Raw genomic sequence first — 13,389 nt, 5'->3', positions numbered from 1 at the left:
TAAAGTATCAACTGTCGGTTGTTGCACATTAGTTTGGTTTAATGCTAGCATGCGCCAAGTCTTTGCGTCATTCCTTGTGGTTTTATAATTAAAATAATACAGAAATTAAATAATCTGGAAGGATGTGATCCCTATGGCGGTTGGAGGGAAGGGAGGTGACAAAGAAATAAATCTTTGACTTGTCTTTCACTGTCAGTTTCTCAATGTGGAATTTATGATGCACCAACAAGGAGAGTGGAAATTGGACGTGAGAGACAGACGGACAGAGAAAGAGAGAAAAATAGACGGAGAGGAGGGAGGGAGAGACAGAAATCCCCAGAGACGAGAGAGGGGGAGGAGGAGAGAGACGCAGCCAGGACCAGACATGAGTCCCTCGGTGGTTTAGTCGCCGGTCGCTCGGCGGAACTCACGGATGCGCTGATTTCATTTCCAGCGGACAATGAAACTAACTCAAGTAGATTTGAACAACGTTTAGCGGCGGAGCAGACACTTCCACAGCCCGCCGAAAGACTGACACATTCAAATCGATAGATAGTTAGATTTCGGAGGAAGAGGAGGAGAAAGCAGAGAGGGGAGGAGGAGAGAACCGAGACGAAGGGAGAACGGACGGACCGGAGAGGAAGGAGAGGAGAGGAGTCTGGAGAGAGCGCAGAGACAAGAGGAGAAATTTCAGGGGGGTAATTTAGTCTTATTTTGGGTCTCCTCTCCTTCTTCCAGCCTTCTCCACCCCCTGCTTTTAATTTCTTCATCTCTTGGAGCATTTATGTCTGCTTTTGGGAGGCGTTAGATGTTGAACTTGATGGGTGTTTTAAACGCCACCGCCCCCAATGTCTCCTGTACTTGTAACTGTAAGCCCTACACCTCCATCCAGAACATGGAAATCAGTAAGTAACATTTATTATACTTTTTTATAAATCTGCTGACTCCTTTCCCAATGTTTTCAACTGTGTGTGATGACTGTGATGATGCATATATGACTTTTGGCTCTGTTTGAAATACCCCATTCATTCGCAGGTTACTCTGACATACGTTTCCTTCAGAAATACGCGAAATTCACTTTCTCGTTTGAATTTGCTCCTGTAATATTTTCAGTTCATTTTACCCTTTAACGACTTCCTGTCAACTTTACTTTTAGCGCTGCTCATAAAAACTGCAAGGAATCATTAAAAGCTCCTCTAATGAACCATTTTCCCTGCAGATGGTTCATAAGGTTTGATTTTGAACTTGAACTAAGCTTTCTATCGTGTCTGCAGAGGCAAACGGATTCTAAAAGGAAACAGAAAAGATTGCAGTCTGCCTTTCTTCTCTCTTAATGGTCAGGATATGAGATGAAGCGTGTCGAAACTCTTATAATTTCGCCTTTGAGGACACTGGAAGTAGAAAAATAAAAACAGAGGAAAAGGTGGGTTTTCCCTTGTGGAGAAGAAGAAGAAGAAGAGGAGGGTGTTTGAAGTTTGCTCGTCGCTTCGTCATTCCGGTGAAGCCAGACGTCTGTCTAGCCGTCTGCCTGCGCGTGCACGCGTGCGCGCTGTTTATGTGTGTGGTCGTATCCGGGAAATCCCTGCGTGTGTGTATGCGTGTGTGTGTTATGTTGTGTTTACATCTGTGAGATTTTTGTCTGTTTCTTTTTGTTTGAAGCGGTAAGTGACCCTCCACTGGGGTCCATTCCCCACTGCTGGTTGTGAATTCACTTGTGATACTTTGAGGTCTGTTGTAGATGAAAAGACGGATGTGTGTGTGCGTGTGTGTGTTTCTGTTAGTGAGTCCAGCTGAGGTCACCAACAGTTCCGACTCAGACTCGTTTCAGCTCTTTGGGCAAAAAAGCAGAGTACACTCAGTGATATTTCACTGAATAATAATATAATAACTTGTTTGGGCTGGAACTGAGTAACATCTCTGCTGATTTATAGTTTTGTCTGCAGAAATGAGCTCTTGTTTTCTTTCCCTTAGCCTCCTTTTCTACATTTTAAATTCATAATATGGTATGTACCTCAAGGCAAACAAAGAAACATGATCCTCAAAATGTTTCCTGCAGCTTTTAAAGCTATAGTAACAAAAAAAAAAATAAAGAAATAATGCAAAGTCACAAAAGTGAGGATGGGGATTTTTGCAGATTAATCTTCTTACAGTCTGAACAACTGAGTTATGGACTTAGTGTTTCAGGTCCAAATTCTTGCAATGGGAAGTAGAACTGAAGCAGTTTTTTTATTTTATAATATAGGAAATAATCTGTTAACTTATTCTGACTGCAGTCATTTATTATTTCATCTTGAAGTTTTCCTGTTTTTCTTGCAGTCATATGATGCCAAATAAATCAATGAAGCATGCTGTCAGTTTTAGCAAACCTACTTTTAAAATGGCTTTTCATTTCACCAGTCTGTTTACAAGCTTCTGGGTTGGTTGAAGGTATATTTAAGGTTTTTTTTATAAGACTTTCCACTTTGAAAGTGGGAAGGAAAGAAATTTCAGACACTGTGAGTAATGGGTTTAGCCAATCATGTGTGAGAAGGGTTCATGCTGGTGTCATCCGTCATTTATTTCTCATGCAGTCTGTCTGACAGGACATTAGTCCCAAGTGGGTGCTTGCTGAATTTTGGCATACTGGCTAAAATACAAAAGGATTAGGCTGCGTTCCCATTTCAGGATGGAAATGTGTGCAGAAGCAAGTCCTTCTGACACAAGATGTTGTCATTGGGGTCTCTGGTTTATTGGGCATTATGTTCAAAATAACAAATATAGTAATTTGACTGATCTGAAAGGATCAGTCAAAACTGTAACTTTAATTTTGCTTCCAAATATCTTGCGTTGACATTAAATTGGTGGTATTTCTGGGTTGTTTGAGACCCATTCCTTGAGCGTTTTGAAGGTTTTGGAGTCAACCAAGCAACTTGTGATTAAATGCTCAGCGGCACGTCGAACTGAGGCAGCAGGAAGCTGGAATCGAAATTACAGTGGTAATCGCTAAAAATGCACACAACTGCCTCTTTTAAATGTTCAAGTATCAAATATACCTTCATGTTCATTTATGCGCTCAGTGTTAACCATCTTAACATGACTGCAGAAGCTTTTGGTTTTATAGCCAATCAGTGCCAAGGAAAATTAATACTGCTCTGCAATTGGCCAACTGCTAACCGCTTCAGGTAGCTTCCAAAGCTGCATTGTCTCTTGGATATTTTAGATACAAAATGCGAATGGGGGGATTTCCTGCAAATAATTTTTAGTCACGTTTCACAGAAAATCACAAATAGATGAAATCACAAAAAATGAGCCATGAATTCTTCCCTCTGAGCCAGCTGCGTGAAAATACAAAATAAGTAAAAGGTTGAATCCTCACACCTGAAGTGAGACTGTTTGGGCATCTCTTTGGTGTGGCCTGCTTTAGACAATATCTGAATGTGTGCATGTTGTTTTGTAGTACTAAAGAAAAAAATCTGCACATGCAGTCTCCTGTCACTATAAGCAATAAATCAATTAATCACATAATAAATTGAAATGAGCTTCATAATTTCCAGTCGTTAAAGGGATGCTCCACTTTGATGTTGAAAAACGCTACAAACATTTGACATCCAGTATAAAGTATTTAGTTTGCACTACCTGCCACTTCTGCCTGTTTTCCCTGCCCAAGATGAATAATTAATATTTTTTAAAATGCATCTTTTGGTTTCAGAGACTTCATTATCCATATTAGTTAGTATTGTTTTGTTTTATTTTGGAGATTTAAATATTTTCCAGTTCCACTGTTAAACATTCTCTAGAACTCAATGTTTTTTTTAGTATGAATACATGGATTAATATATTATCAACATTACATTAGTTGAAAAAGGTCTCAAAATGACAATATTATTGCTTATTGCAATAATTTCTTGGGCGATTTATCGTCCAGCAAAATTGGTTGTGTTGACGGGCCTCCATGCACATCCACTCCTGAACGAGACTTTGGATCATCTGGTTGTAGGCAGCGGACTGTGACATCGATAGAGTGACAGTTTGATACAAATACATGAACAATTATGCGTCTGTGTGTAGCACTTTGGAAGTAAATGCTCATGCTTCCTGCTAGTGCATTTTGTAAACTGTTGTGCAGATTTCTGCCCACCCTAGCTTGAAGCTGTAGATTATGTTTTCGGTTTTGTGAACCTCATAATCTCCCCCCTCCTGCTGTTTGGATCTCATTTGAAAGAATTTTAAGAAGCACACATTTTGTTTCATGCTCATCCAAGCTGTCTAACTGTGAGTCACGTAAGATTTTCTACATGCAAAATGAAAAGGATGTATACTTCACAAACACAAAGACTTTTGACTAAAGCTGCATCAGAGTGTATCTATTTCAATCTTGTATCAGATTGCTGCCTGGACTTGTAACAGTAAGACGAGATAAGAATGCAGATAGACACAAACACGCAATTCCTCTGTCTGAAAACAGACATGATGTTTAGTCTGGAGGACAGAAGGAGGGAAACAGATAAACCAAAGAAGGAGAGCAGCGCAGGCTGGAGAAGCGTGAGGGAGAAATATGTCGTAACTTTGGAAAGAATGAACCGGGTAAAAAAGAGAGAGACCGAGAAGCCGAAAGAGACATTCTGCTGAGCTGAAAATCGTGTAGGAGTTGACAGACTGAAACTAATGATGCACTGGCCTTTATTATAAAAACAAGATTATTTTTAAGCCGCTGCAGATGTACTGGGCAGCATGAACTGGAGTGTGACAGGAGAGATGAAAGACACAGCAGAGCAAGTAAAACACAAGCTAATCCACATTTTACACATGAGATGTGGCGATCAAAGCAGGGACAGGATAGAAACAGGAGGGGCTTCCTAAAAGTCTGACCTGAGAAGATCTTGAAAACAGATCTGGAAGAAAGCTCCCATCTGAGAACAAACATGTGATCCGATGTGTTGTTTCAAGTATTTAAAATGTCTTAAAGTCTCAATCCTTCCATCTTAAGAAAGTTACTCAGAAATATACACGATAAATGAGAAGTTTAGTGTCTATTTTTGAGGGACAAGCGCACTAATCTCAGCTGCTTTTAACCACTCTGCTAATGTCTATCGCTGGTCCCACTGGTCCCAGATCCAGCAATGCTTTTAAGAACCTGATAAAACCAAAGCAAGTGCTGTGTTCGCATTGACATCTGACCAATCCTCTCTACAAGGGATGCTTGTACATAGGAAGGTACATATTTGGGGACTTTTAGGGTCTTTTCTTTGTGTTTTGCAGACTATGTAGTTCAGTTGGAGTTGGTATGGGGAAATGAAAACACACCATACATTGACAGATTTACTCAGGAACATTTAGAGGATGAATTCAGAGTAAACAAACATGGCTGACAAGGAAGAAGCCATGGAGATGGTTTGTGGACTATATTTAGTAGAGAATAAACACATCCACTGGACATTTTAGTCTGTCATAGCAGTTTTGTCTTCTATATTTTGGATTTCTCTCTATGTTTCTGTCAGCTCGGTTTCTGATTGGGTGCACATCACATTCAATGGTCTGCATTCTTGTTGGCCTTGAGGAAAACTCCAACATGCCAAAGCGATCTAATAGAGACGCACCGATTGTAGATTTCTGACTCATTGCGGATTACCATATTTAAAAAGCCTGACCTGCCGGTTCTAATTTTGGGCCATGCTGATTTCTTTTGTCTGAAATGTTATTCAATAAAGCAAGAAAGTTGCTGAGTTGGCAGCAGTGAGGTGAGTATTCCTCAGTGAACATCCCAGAGAAACTAACCTGCAGAAGTTGATTTGAGGTCGTTGCAGTCCCGATGTGTTTCTGAGCAGTTTCACTCTTTACACACCACACAAAACAACAACGTTATCTTTAATAAGATTATCTTTAGAGTCATCAAGATAATGAGAGCATCCTTAAGATTATCGGAAAGGAAAGATCAGGTCTAAAATTGGCACAATTACCTTGTTTTGTGCACCGGGCTTAAGCCAAAATTGATTTACCAGTCCAGCCTGATCAGGTTTATTTTGAAATGGAGATCCTGGAAAAAACCTGGAACTCGCTCAAGGACTATACATCCCATCTGGCGTCCAAACTGAGTCGATTTATCTTAAAAAATCTGGAGCGGATAGATGGATGGTCCCTGAGCAGCTTTACGCACAAAACATGATCAACAGAGAACTCCAACAGCTCAGACATAACACTAAGCCCATAAAAATTTAAATAATTATCATCTCGAGAAAATGTGGTGAAACCTGTTGCTTTATTTACCCGTCAACTTGTACTGTACAAGTCCAACAGTCAACAGGTGAATAAAGTTCTCCGTTCTGATGGATAACGTGTGTAAATCAGGAATGACTGCAGCACTCCCAAAGCGCTCATCACTTTTACCCCTCCTCACTCCGATAGAAACGCCAGCTGCAGTGAATGTGTGCAGATGAGCGACAAGGAAGAAACACAGGTGGCAAAATGAAAACGATATTGTCCTGGAATCTAAAAGCAAACCAGCCAGTTTTATGATTCCAGATGACAGCGAGAGCTGGCATAGTTCAGGTTTTACTCACTTTGTGAAAATGTTATGAGTCAATCGGTTCAACTTTTGAGTTCAGGAGTAAATGGCCAGGTGCTGGAGAGGAAATGTTGGAAAACCTCAGAGAATCTGGAGTACTGTTGACTAAGATCACATGGAAGAAAAATATGAAAAGCAGTTGTTAAGTGAAACTATACATTCTGAGCATTCCGACTCCAACACCTGGATTTAAAAGCATTAAACTCCCTAAACTTCCAGAGCCAGAGCTGCAGAGCCCCTGACTCACTGCACACTATCATTAGCTGTCTAACTTTCCTCCTTCATTTGGATCTCTTAGGTTGTAAGACATCTGTTCCAAGCGGCAGACATGGCGAGTCAAAGCACATGACCTCAGCATTACTCACAGGCTGGCCATGTGTCTGTGCAGTGAAGTCATCGATGTTATCAGCTCTGAAGAATCATTTCCTACAAGTAGCTCCGTCTCCCGGTGCATTTGTTTCTGCATGTCCTAAAACCAACACATCCGCGGCCCGCCTGCACAGCCAACGTAAATGTTATCCATATCATGTGTTTGAGTGAGTGTGGGTTCAGCTGCAGGGTAGAGGGATTTATTTTGGTTATCGAATTTGAGGAAAGGAGTCATAACGTCGCAGAGTGGAGCGGCGGGTTACTGGCGTGTTGATGACAGGAAGGCTGCAATGAATAAAGATTTATGCTCAACTCCTTCACCTCAGCTTATATCACGTTACGAAAACATTTTTAGACTTCCTCTCCAAACTTCAGCCTATAGCTAATTTATATGTAACATGAACATGTAACACATAAAACCTTGCATGCGTGCAGCCTTTACACTAAAAAAACACATTTTGACAACTATTCTTGCTCTAGTAGTTTCTAGTTCAAATATCTTGTAACACTTGGAATAAGACAGAATTAACTTAAAAGTAACTTATTAGCAAGATATAGGAGCTTGTTTTAGGTAGATAATTCTTTAATATTGATAAAAAAAATATTAGTTCCACTGACAGATTAACTTATAACATGGGAAAAATAATGTTATTATAAATATTAAGGATTAATTAACCACAAAAAAGCAAGTAAGCTTCTACTTATAAGTTAGTTTTGATTAATTAAAGTGTACAAGGCACAAAAATACTTGATAATTGTAATTTGTGTTTTTGCAGTGTAACTATGACTAAATGTGAATTCTTGTTTCATATAAGCATATAAATACATGAATGAATGTTAGTTTATGGAAATTCAGACTGATGTGATGTTTCAAACATAGTGTATGCTTCCTTTAAGTAAAAAAATGCATGAAGAGAAAAAATAAAGCTAAACAGAATAAAATGACCAGGAGACCAAGACGAACATACCACAACTGACCTTTTGGTTTGATAAAATTTAAAGTCATATCACTCATCTCTACTTCAACAAATTCAGTATTACACCTTATTTCCCCTGTGTTCCTAATTTCTGTTTGGATCCGTTGACCTCCTGACCCCTGATCAAACAAAATTAACTCAATAAAACCTCCTACTTAAAGATATTATTACTGAAGTAAACCCTGTATCTGTGAAGTAGAAATTGAATATCTTACCCTTCATTATTTTAATAATCATCTGTGACAGATAGCATGAGAAGATGCATATAAAGTCTCAAGGTAATTGTAATAAATGTTCTTTCTTGTGCTGCAGGAACAAAGTAAGCAGCAGTAACAAGCAGGCGATAATATAAATCCTAAGTTGTTGGAATTTAGTCATCCAGATTCAAATACATCCTTTATTATCCTAAAAGTTTCATGTCTTTTATTTTGTAAACCTTTTATCTTTGTTTTGTCTCCCAGGACATCACAGAATGACTGTAGCGCTTAGTTTGCCAGGAGACACTTTAAAAATGGACAGCTTTCACTTCTCCAAAAGGAGCTGCTGTGGCATTTGACCGTCTTTAGTCATCATTGTTGCTGTGTGATTCCGTTTGTCATGAGTCCCCCTCCACATCCTGTCTAAGCTGCAGCTCCCATGTGACAGAGATGATGCTCAGTCATTCCTATGCTGGCACTCCGTTTGTATTGCAAAACTGAGTCTTGATGCAACCGGCTTGTAATTCCGCCACTGCAACTTTGTCACACAGAGGGGAACTTTTCGCTGCTGTCACTGATATAATCACAATGTTGTCATTTTACTTAAGCAAAGTGCCTAAAGAAAAGCAGAACAGTAAGAAGTATTTACCCGTAAGTAAGAGGATGACTTTATCAGTTTTTGTGATGACATATCTTGTCTCCTTAGGTCTGACCTTTGGGTTTAGATAAATCCTGTTGGAAATTATGATTTAAATGTTTTAACGTTAATATTTGTCATATGACCAACAAATTCTGGGCGCTCCTTTTTCCGCTTTTCTGACTTTACTTCCCATTGATTTCTCTTTCTGCTCTTTCTTTTTTTGCTGGAACTCAGTGAATCATGGAAATTAAATCATCGAGTCTGCTCTGGCGGTTCTCCTGGACTTATTATGCAAACTTTACTGTCTGGCTGTCTCATGCGCTGTGTGAGAGCAAGCAGGCACATGTTTTAGTTTCTCCTGTAAGTGCAGGAGACAGTATCAGAAGTTTGATGCTGCATTTCTGCGTTTTTGCAGGAAAGAATAGACAATAATTTAGTTGTGTTTCCTGAAACCTGCATAGATCAAATTCTCCCGTTTGTTTTTTTTTCTTGTGCTGTGAATGACAGCTGGCATCATCCCAGAGATTAATTTAATCCTTGAGGACGATAAGAAGGCTGTAATTTGTCTCTGAATAGGTAATGTGTCTGCAGAAAGGCAGCCAACCTTCTAATTGTTTTTGATCTCCAGCTGTGGATAAAACTTGACTCTGGAATATTCTCATTCACTTCAGCTGCTGGGTAGCCGTGTTGAGTGCCTTGCTTGAAGGCATATCAGCAGCACTTTTTTCCCATTGCGGAAAGCTGAGTCCCGATGACTCTCATCCTGCTTCTTTTCCTGTTCTGGCTTTCTCGTTTCCTGGCTTCCTAAATTCTTTCCTTTCCTATCCACCTCTTTATCTCATCAGATCCACACTGGCAAGTGCTGACGGACCAGTTCATTAGCTGAGTCAATGTTTTTCTCAATAAAATAGAAGTGCCTTAAACTATTGATCAAGGCTTTCAAATTAGATAAAACATTGATAAAACTGTTTAGTTATGCTTCTAATTAAGGTATGTAAATTTTGATTAATTAATTACATAGATTTATAAGTAGTAATTTTTTATTACGCAATCTTTTTTTTCTATACCAAAAAATCTAGACCCGGAACTTTTAAATTTTGTTTCTGGTACGCCTTTAAATATGACGCACAAGCGACGTCCACAAACAACGCTGATGGACGACTAAGCCTCTTCTCGTTTTGCTTGAAAAATTATCTGATTGGACACTGGAAAACATTATTGTTGTGTTCAAGTTGTGCTAAGGGGAGTTAGCCTATCATCAATGCTATCCAATTAGCTCAGCGCTAATATGTTGCAGCAACAGGAACGTTCCCAGTGGTAATGTTAGCATCACTTAAAAAAGAAACACTTGAATGCTGAATTGGTATAATGTCACTTTGAACTATTCTGATAGTTGAAGAACCTAAATAACAGAATAAAATCAATAAATACCCTTTGGTTTAGCTCATATGTCTATTTAGTTAATAATTTTGCAGCAAAAAGCATTTTTGAATTGAAAATATTGCCGATAAATGGTTTTTGGTTAAAATGCGTTTAGCTGTGATTAATTAATTGCAAACTCTGCAACTTTTAACACAATATGAGGGGTCCAACACAAAACTGAGTCATTGCTGGATTAATCTAAACTGTCTTTAATCTTTCCTTCCTTTCTGTTACCTGGTTTTGTTTTCTGTTGGCTCTTTCGCCCAGCCTATCGACTGTTCATTGTTTCTCAGTCTAGACGCTTAAAAACACACAGAACCCCCAAAAAGTCGTCAGGACGTCCTTATCATGCATATATGTAGATGCATGCAGCATGTGCGTGCAGGGGTCAAGTTCATTGGCACTATTTTCAGATGGGAGGGGGTGTATGAGCGTTTTCGCCCCCTCATATCTGATCTGCATACGAGACAGCACTTAGCTGAGCCTTTCGCTCCGCCGGACCTGCGGTGTCCCATTAATTAGTCTGAAATCAGAGCCAGCCCTATATGTCTGCGTCGCAGAGTAAATAAATCCACACAGAGGCTGTCTGAGGAGCAAGAGGCTTGCTCTATAAATAAGGGCAATGTCTGTCAGACTGTCATGTGGCAACGTGGAAAAGATTGTCTCTTGTTTTACATTAATTAGTCTGAGAAGAGGGAAAAAAAACGGGAAGCAACTGTCTGCTGTTCTAAATGCGTCTGTTTGTGTTGGTAAAATTACAGCGTCCTCCGCTTATTAATCTGGCGCTGACAAACTTGCCATAAGATTGTCTGGTGCACAAAATGCTCATGCTAACGTCTGATTATGTTTGAAGAAGAAATTACAGTGTCTGTAGCTTTTGTTGGTTAGTCTGAAGAGGCGTTATTTGTCTGCCGAGTTTCCTCAGAGCACGTCTTTAATCTAAGGATGTAAAAAATGACCTTAAGGTTTTCAAAACCGGGGAAAAAAAGCAGTTCAGTTAGGATGTGCAAGACTGCTTGCGTTGATCCACTGTGAAATGTGATTTAACATAGTGAATCTATTGCTACAGTTCTGGCATTCAGAAATAAGATAAAGACAACCTGAACTGATTTATTTCAGTTAAAACATGAAAAAAATAATTTTCATTAGAAATTCAGATGCACATATGCAAATGGTTATTGTGATGATGGGTCTACTTTTTGCATATGAAACCAATGTTGCTGTGCATCTGCAGAACGGGGGTGAAGTGAGACAGTCTGGGTGTCTGGGAGGGCAAAGGTCAGAGGTCAGGTCAGTGAAAGGATGGGAGGAGGGTAAGATGCAGCTTTCATTGTGTCAGTAGCACAGACTCCTGAAATATGTCTGTTACGGATTCATGTTTAGATAGAAGCTGCTGGCAGTTTTAGACACAAACAGCAAATATATCAGATTAAACAAATAATAAACAGAATTAGGTTTTATTAAATAAATGACTAAATTAAACTGTGTCACAGTATAGCTTTGATTTAACTAAATAATAGTGAGTTGCTGCTCATTTGATCACATTTGGGTCATTTTATCAGTTTTCTCTCTATGTGTTGATGGTAAAGGTGAATATGTTGCAATGACGTTTGAATGCTCTTAATTTTTAATGTAGTTTTGATGGATCATCAGCTTGAACATCTCTGAGACTCCGTTCCGGTCCGCTCTGGGATATTTGAGCCAAAGCCCTGAGCAGTCAGCTGGTTCTGACTGTGAGACCGAGTCTAGACAATGGACACTTCAGTCTGGGAAACACGCACACACACTCTGACTACCCCCCACACACTCACGTCACAGACGCTCATGACCATGGGCTTGACCCCTACACACACACACACACACACCAACACACACAAAGGACTTTGTCTGCCTCGCTCTGCCCTCTGGCTCACAGGAAACAGCTGGGACCACATCTTTGCATCTCCAGCCAAACACGCACAAATGATGCTCTGACTCCTCCCTTTTTGTTTAAATTACTACTAATTATCGTTGCATATTCAAATATTCACTCCCTCAGACACAATATGCAACCCAGTGTTCTTATAATGTTTGATACAAACCAAGCTCCACCTCAGGAACAACAGCCCCCCCCCTCCTCCTCCTCAAAGTGTCACAAACACAAAAGCAGACACACACACAGAGTAGATTACAGTGTGTCTAGACGGAAAGCACAAAGACACAGACTGTGTTTTGCTTCCAGAATATCTTTCCAACTATGACCCCACGAGTTGTTTGTTGCATGCTGGGAAATACGGTCTCTTAAAAAAATAAAAATAAAAATAACCTGCCCTCTTGTGGTTCTTAGAGCACCTGCACCGCCTGCTGCCATTAAAAATGGAACGATTCTATACAAACTATAGTTTATCCAGATATTGACTGAATTATTGAGAACACAATCTGGAAGTGTCCATGTAACCAAATAATAAAAAATAGCTTCTATTTAATGGATGTCTGTATTTTAAAACAGCAGTTATTCATTTGTAAGTAATTGTTTAGCAAAACGAACCTAACCACCATTGACTAATACGACCACCAGAAGGAAATTGTTTTATAGGATTTTCTTAACTAGTCCAGAACAGTTTATGTGACTTTAACCAAAACAAGCTTTTCTCGCTTTCCTTGTTAAATGAGTCACACCTATTGACGCCCTCCATCTCCACGGCCTTTTTTTGTTAGAAGACTTCAAGGATGGCTTTTTTTATTGACTGTTTAAGTAGCACGTCTGATGTTTGTACATGGATAATTCATTTGTATTTAAATGCAACTGGTAATAAATGTTTATTGTATTCTTCTTGGTAAACAAAATTAAACTTTACAACATTTTCTTAGAGAAACAGCAGCACAGTCACCATTCAGACCTAAACTCAGGACTTTTGCAGTGCTTTTTGGTGCAGGGCTAATAGTTTATTGCATTTGTTTGTGGGAGGGAGGATTCCTGAAGTTCAAAGTTGGAGAAATTACCTCACTCACCCTCTTAATTCATCGTTTCAACTTTGAAAGTGGAAGGTTTCCAATTATACCCGACCTAAAAACCCAATATGGCTGCTGCAGGTACAAAACGTAATGCTAGCTAGCCGCAGCAATGACATTAATTTATTCTTTGGATGACTTTTATGTTCTAATACATTAAATGCTTAGAATGATTATTTTGACGTTTTGCCAGAGTTTTGCTGGTAAACTGCTGTAGTGACAAAGTAAAGTAAAAAACACAGATATTTACCTCAAACCCTGCAGTCCAGAGTC

At 39.4% G+C, this 13,389-nt stretch overlaps 1 protein-coding gene across 1 annotated transcript in view; it reads left to right on the top strand.

Annotated features, from left to right (window-relative positions):
* The first annotated feature begins 210 nt into the window (after positions 1 to 210).
* pmepa1 (prostate transmembrane protein, androgen induced 1) overlaps positions 211 to 13,389 on the top strand; it is a 37,462-nt gene continuing 24,283 nt past the window's right edge. Inside the window, exon 1 of the mRNA XM_015002218.2 lies at positions 211 to 884. Coding sequence (XP_014857704.2) covers positions 788 to 884 — 97 coding nt within the window. The 5' untranslated portion in view covers positions 211 to 787. The remainder of the gene's footprint in view (positions 885 to 13,389) is intronic.

The sequence above is a fragment of the Poecilia mexicana genome, unplaced genomic scaffold (genome assembly GCF_051168715.1).
Source record: "Poecilia mexicana isolate PSO_F unplaced genomic scaffold, ASM5116871v1 scaffold_5, whole genome shotgun sequence".
Lineage (NCBI taxonomy): Eukaryota > Metazoa > Chordata > Actinopteri > Cyprinodontiformes > Poeciliidae > Poecilia > Poecilia mexicana.
This window is presented reverse-complemented; position numbering and strand designations above follow the sequence as displayed.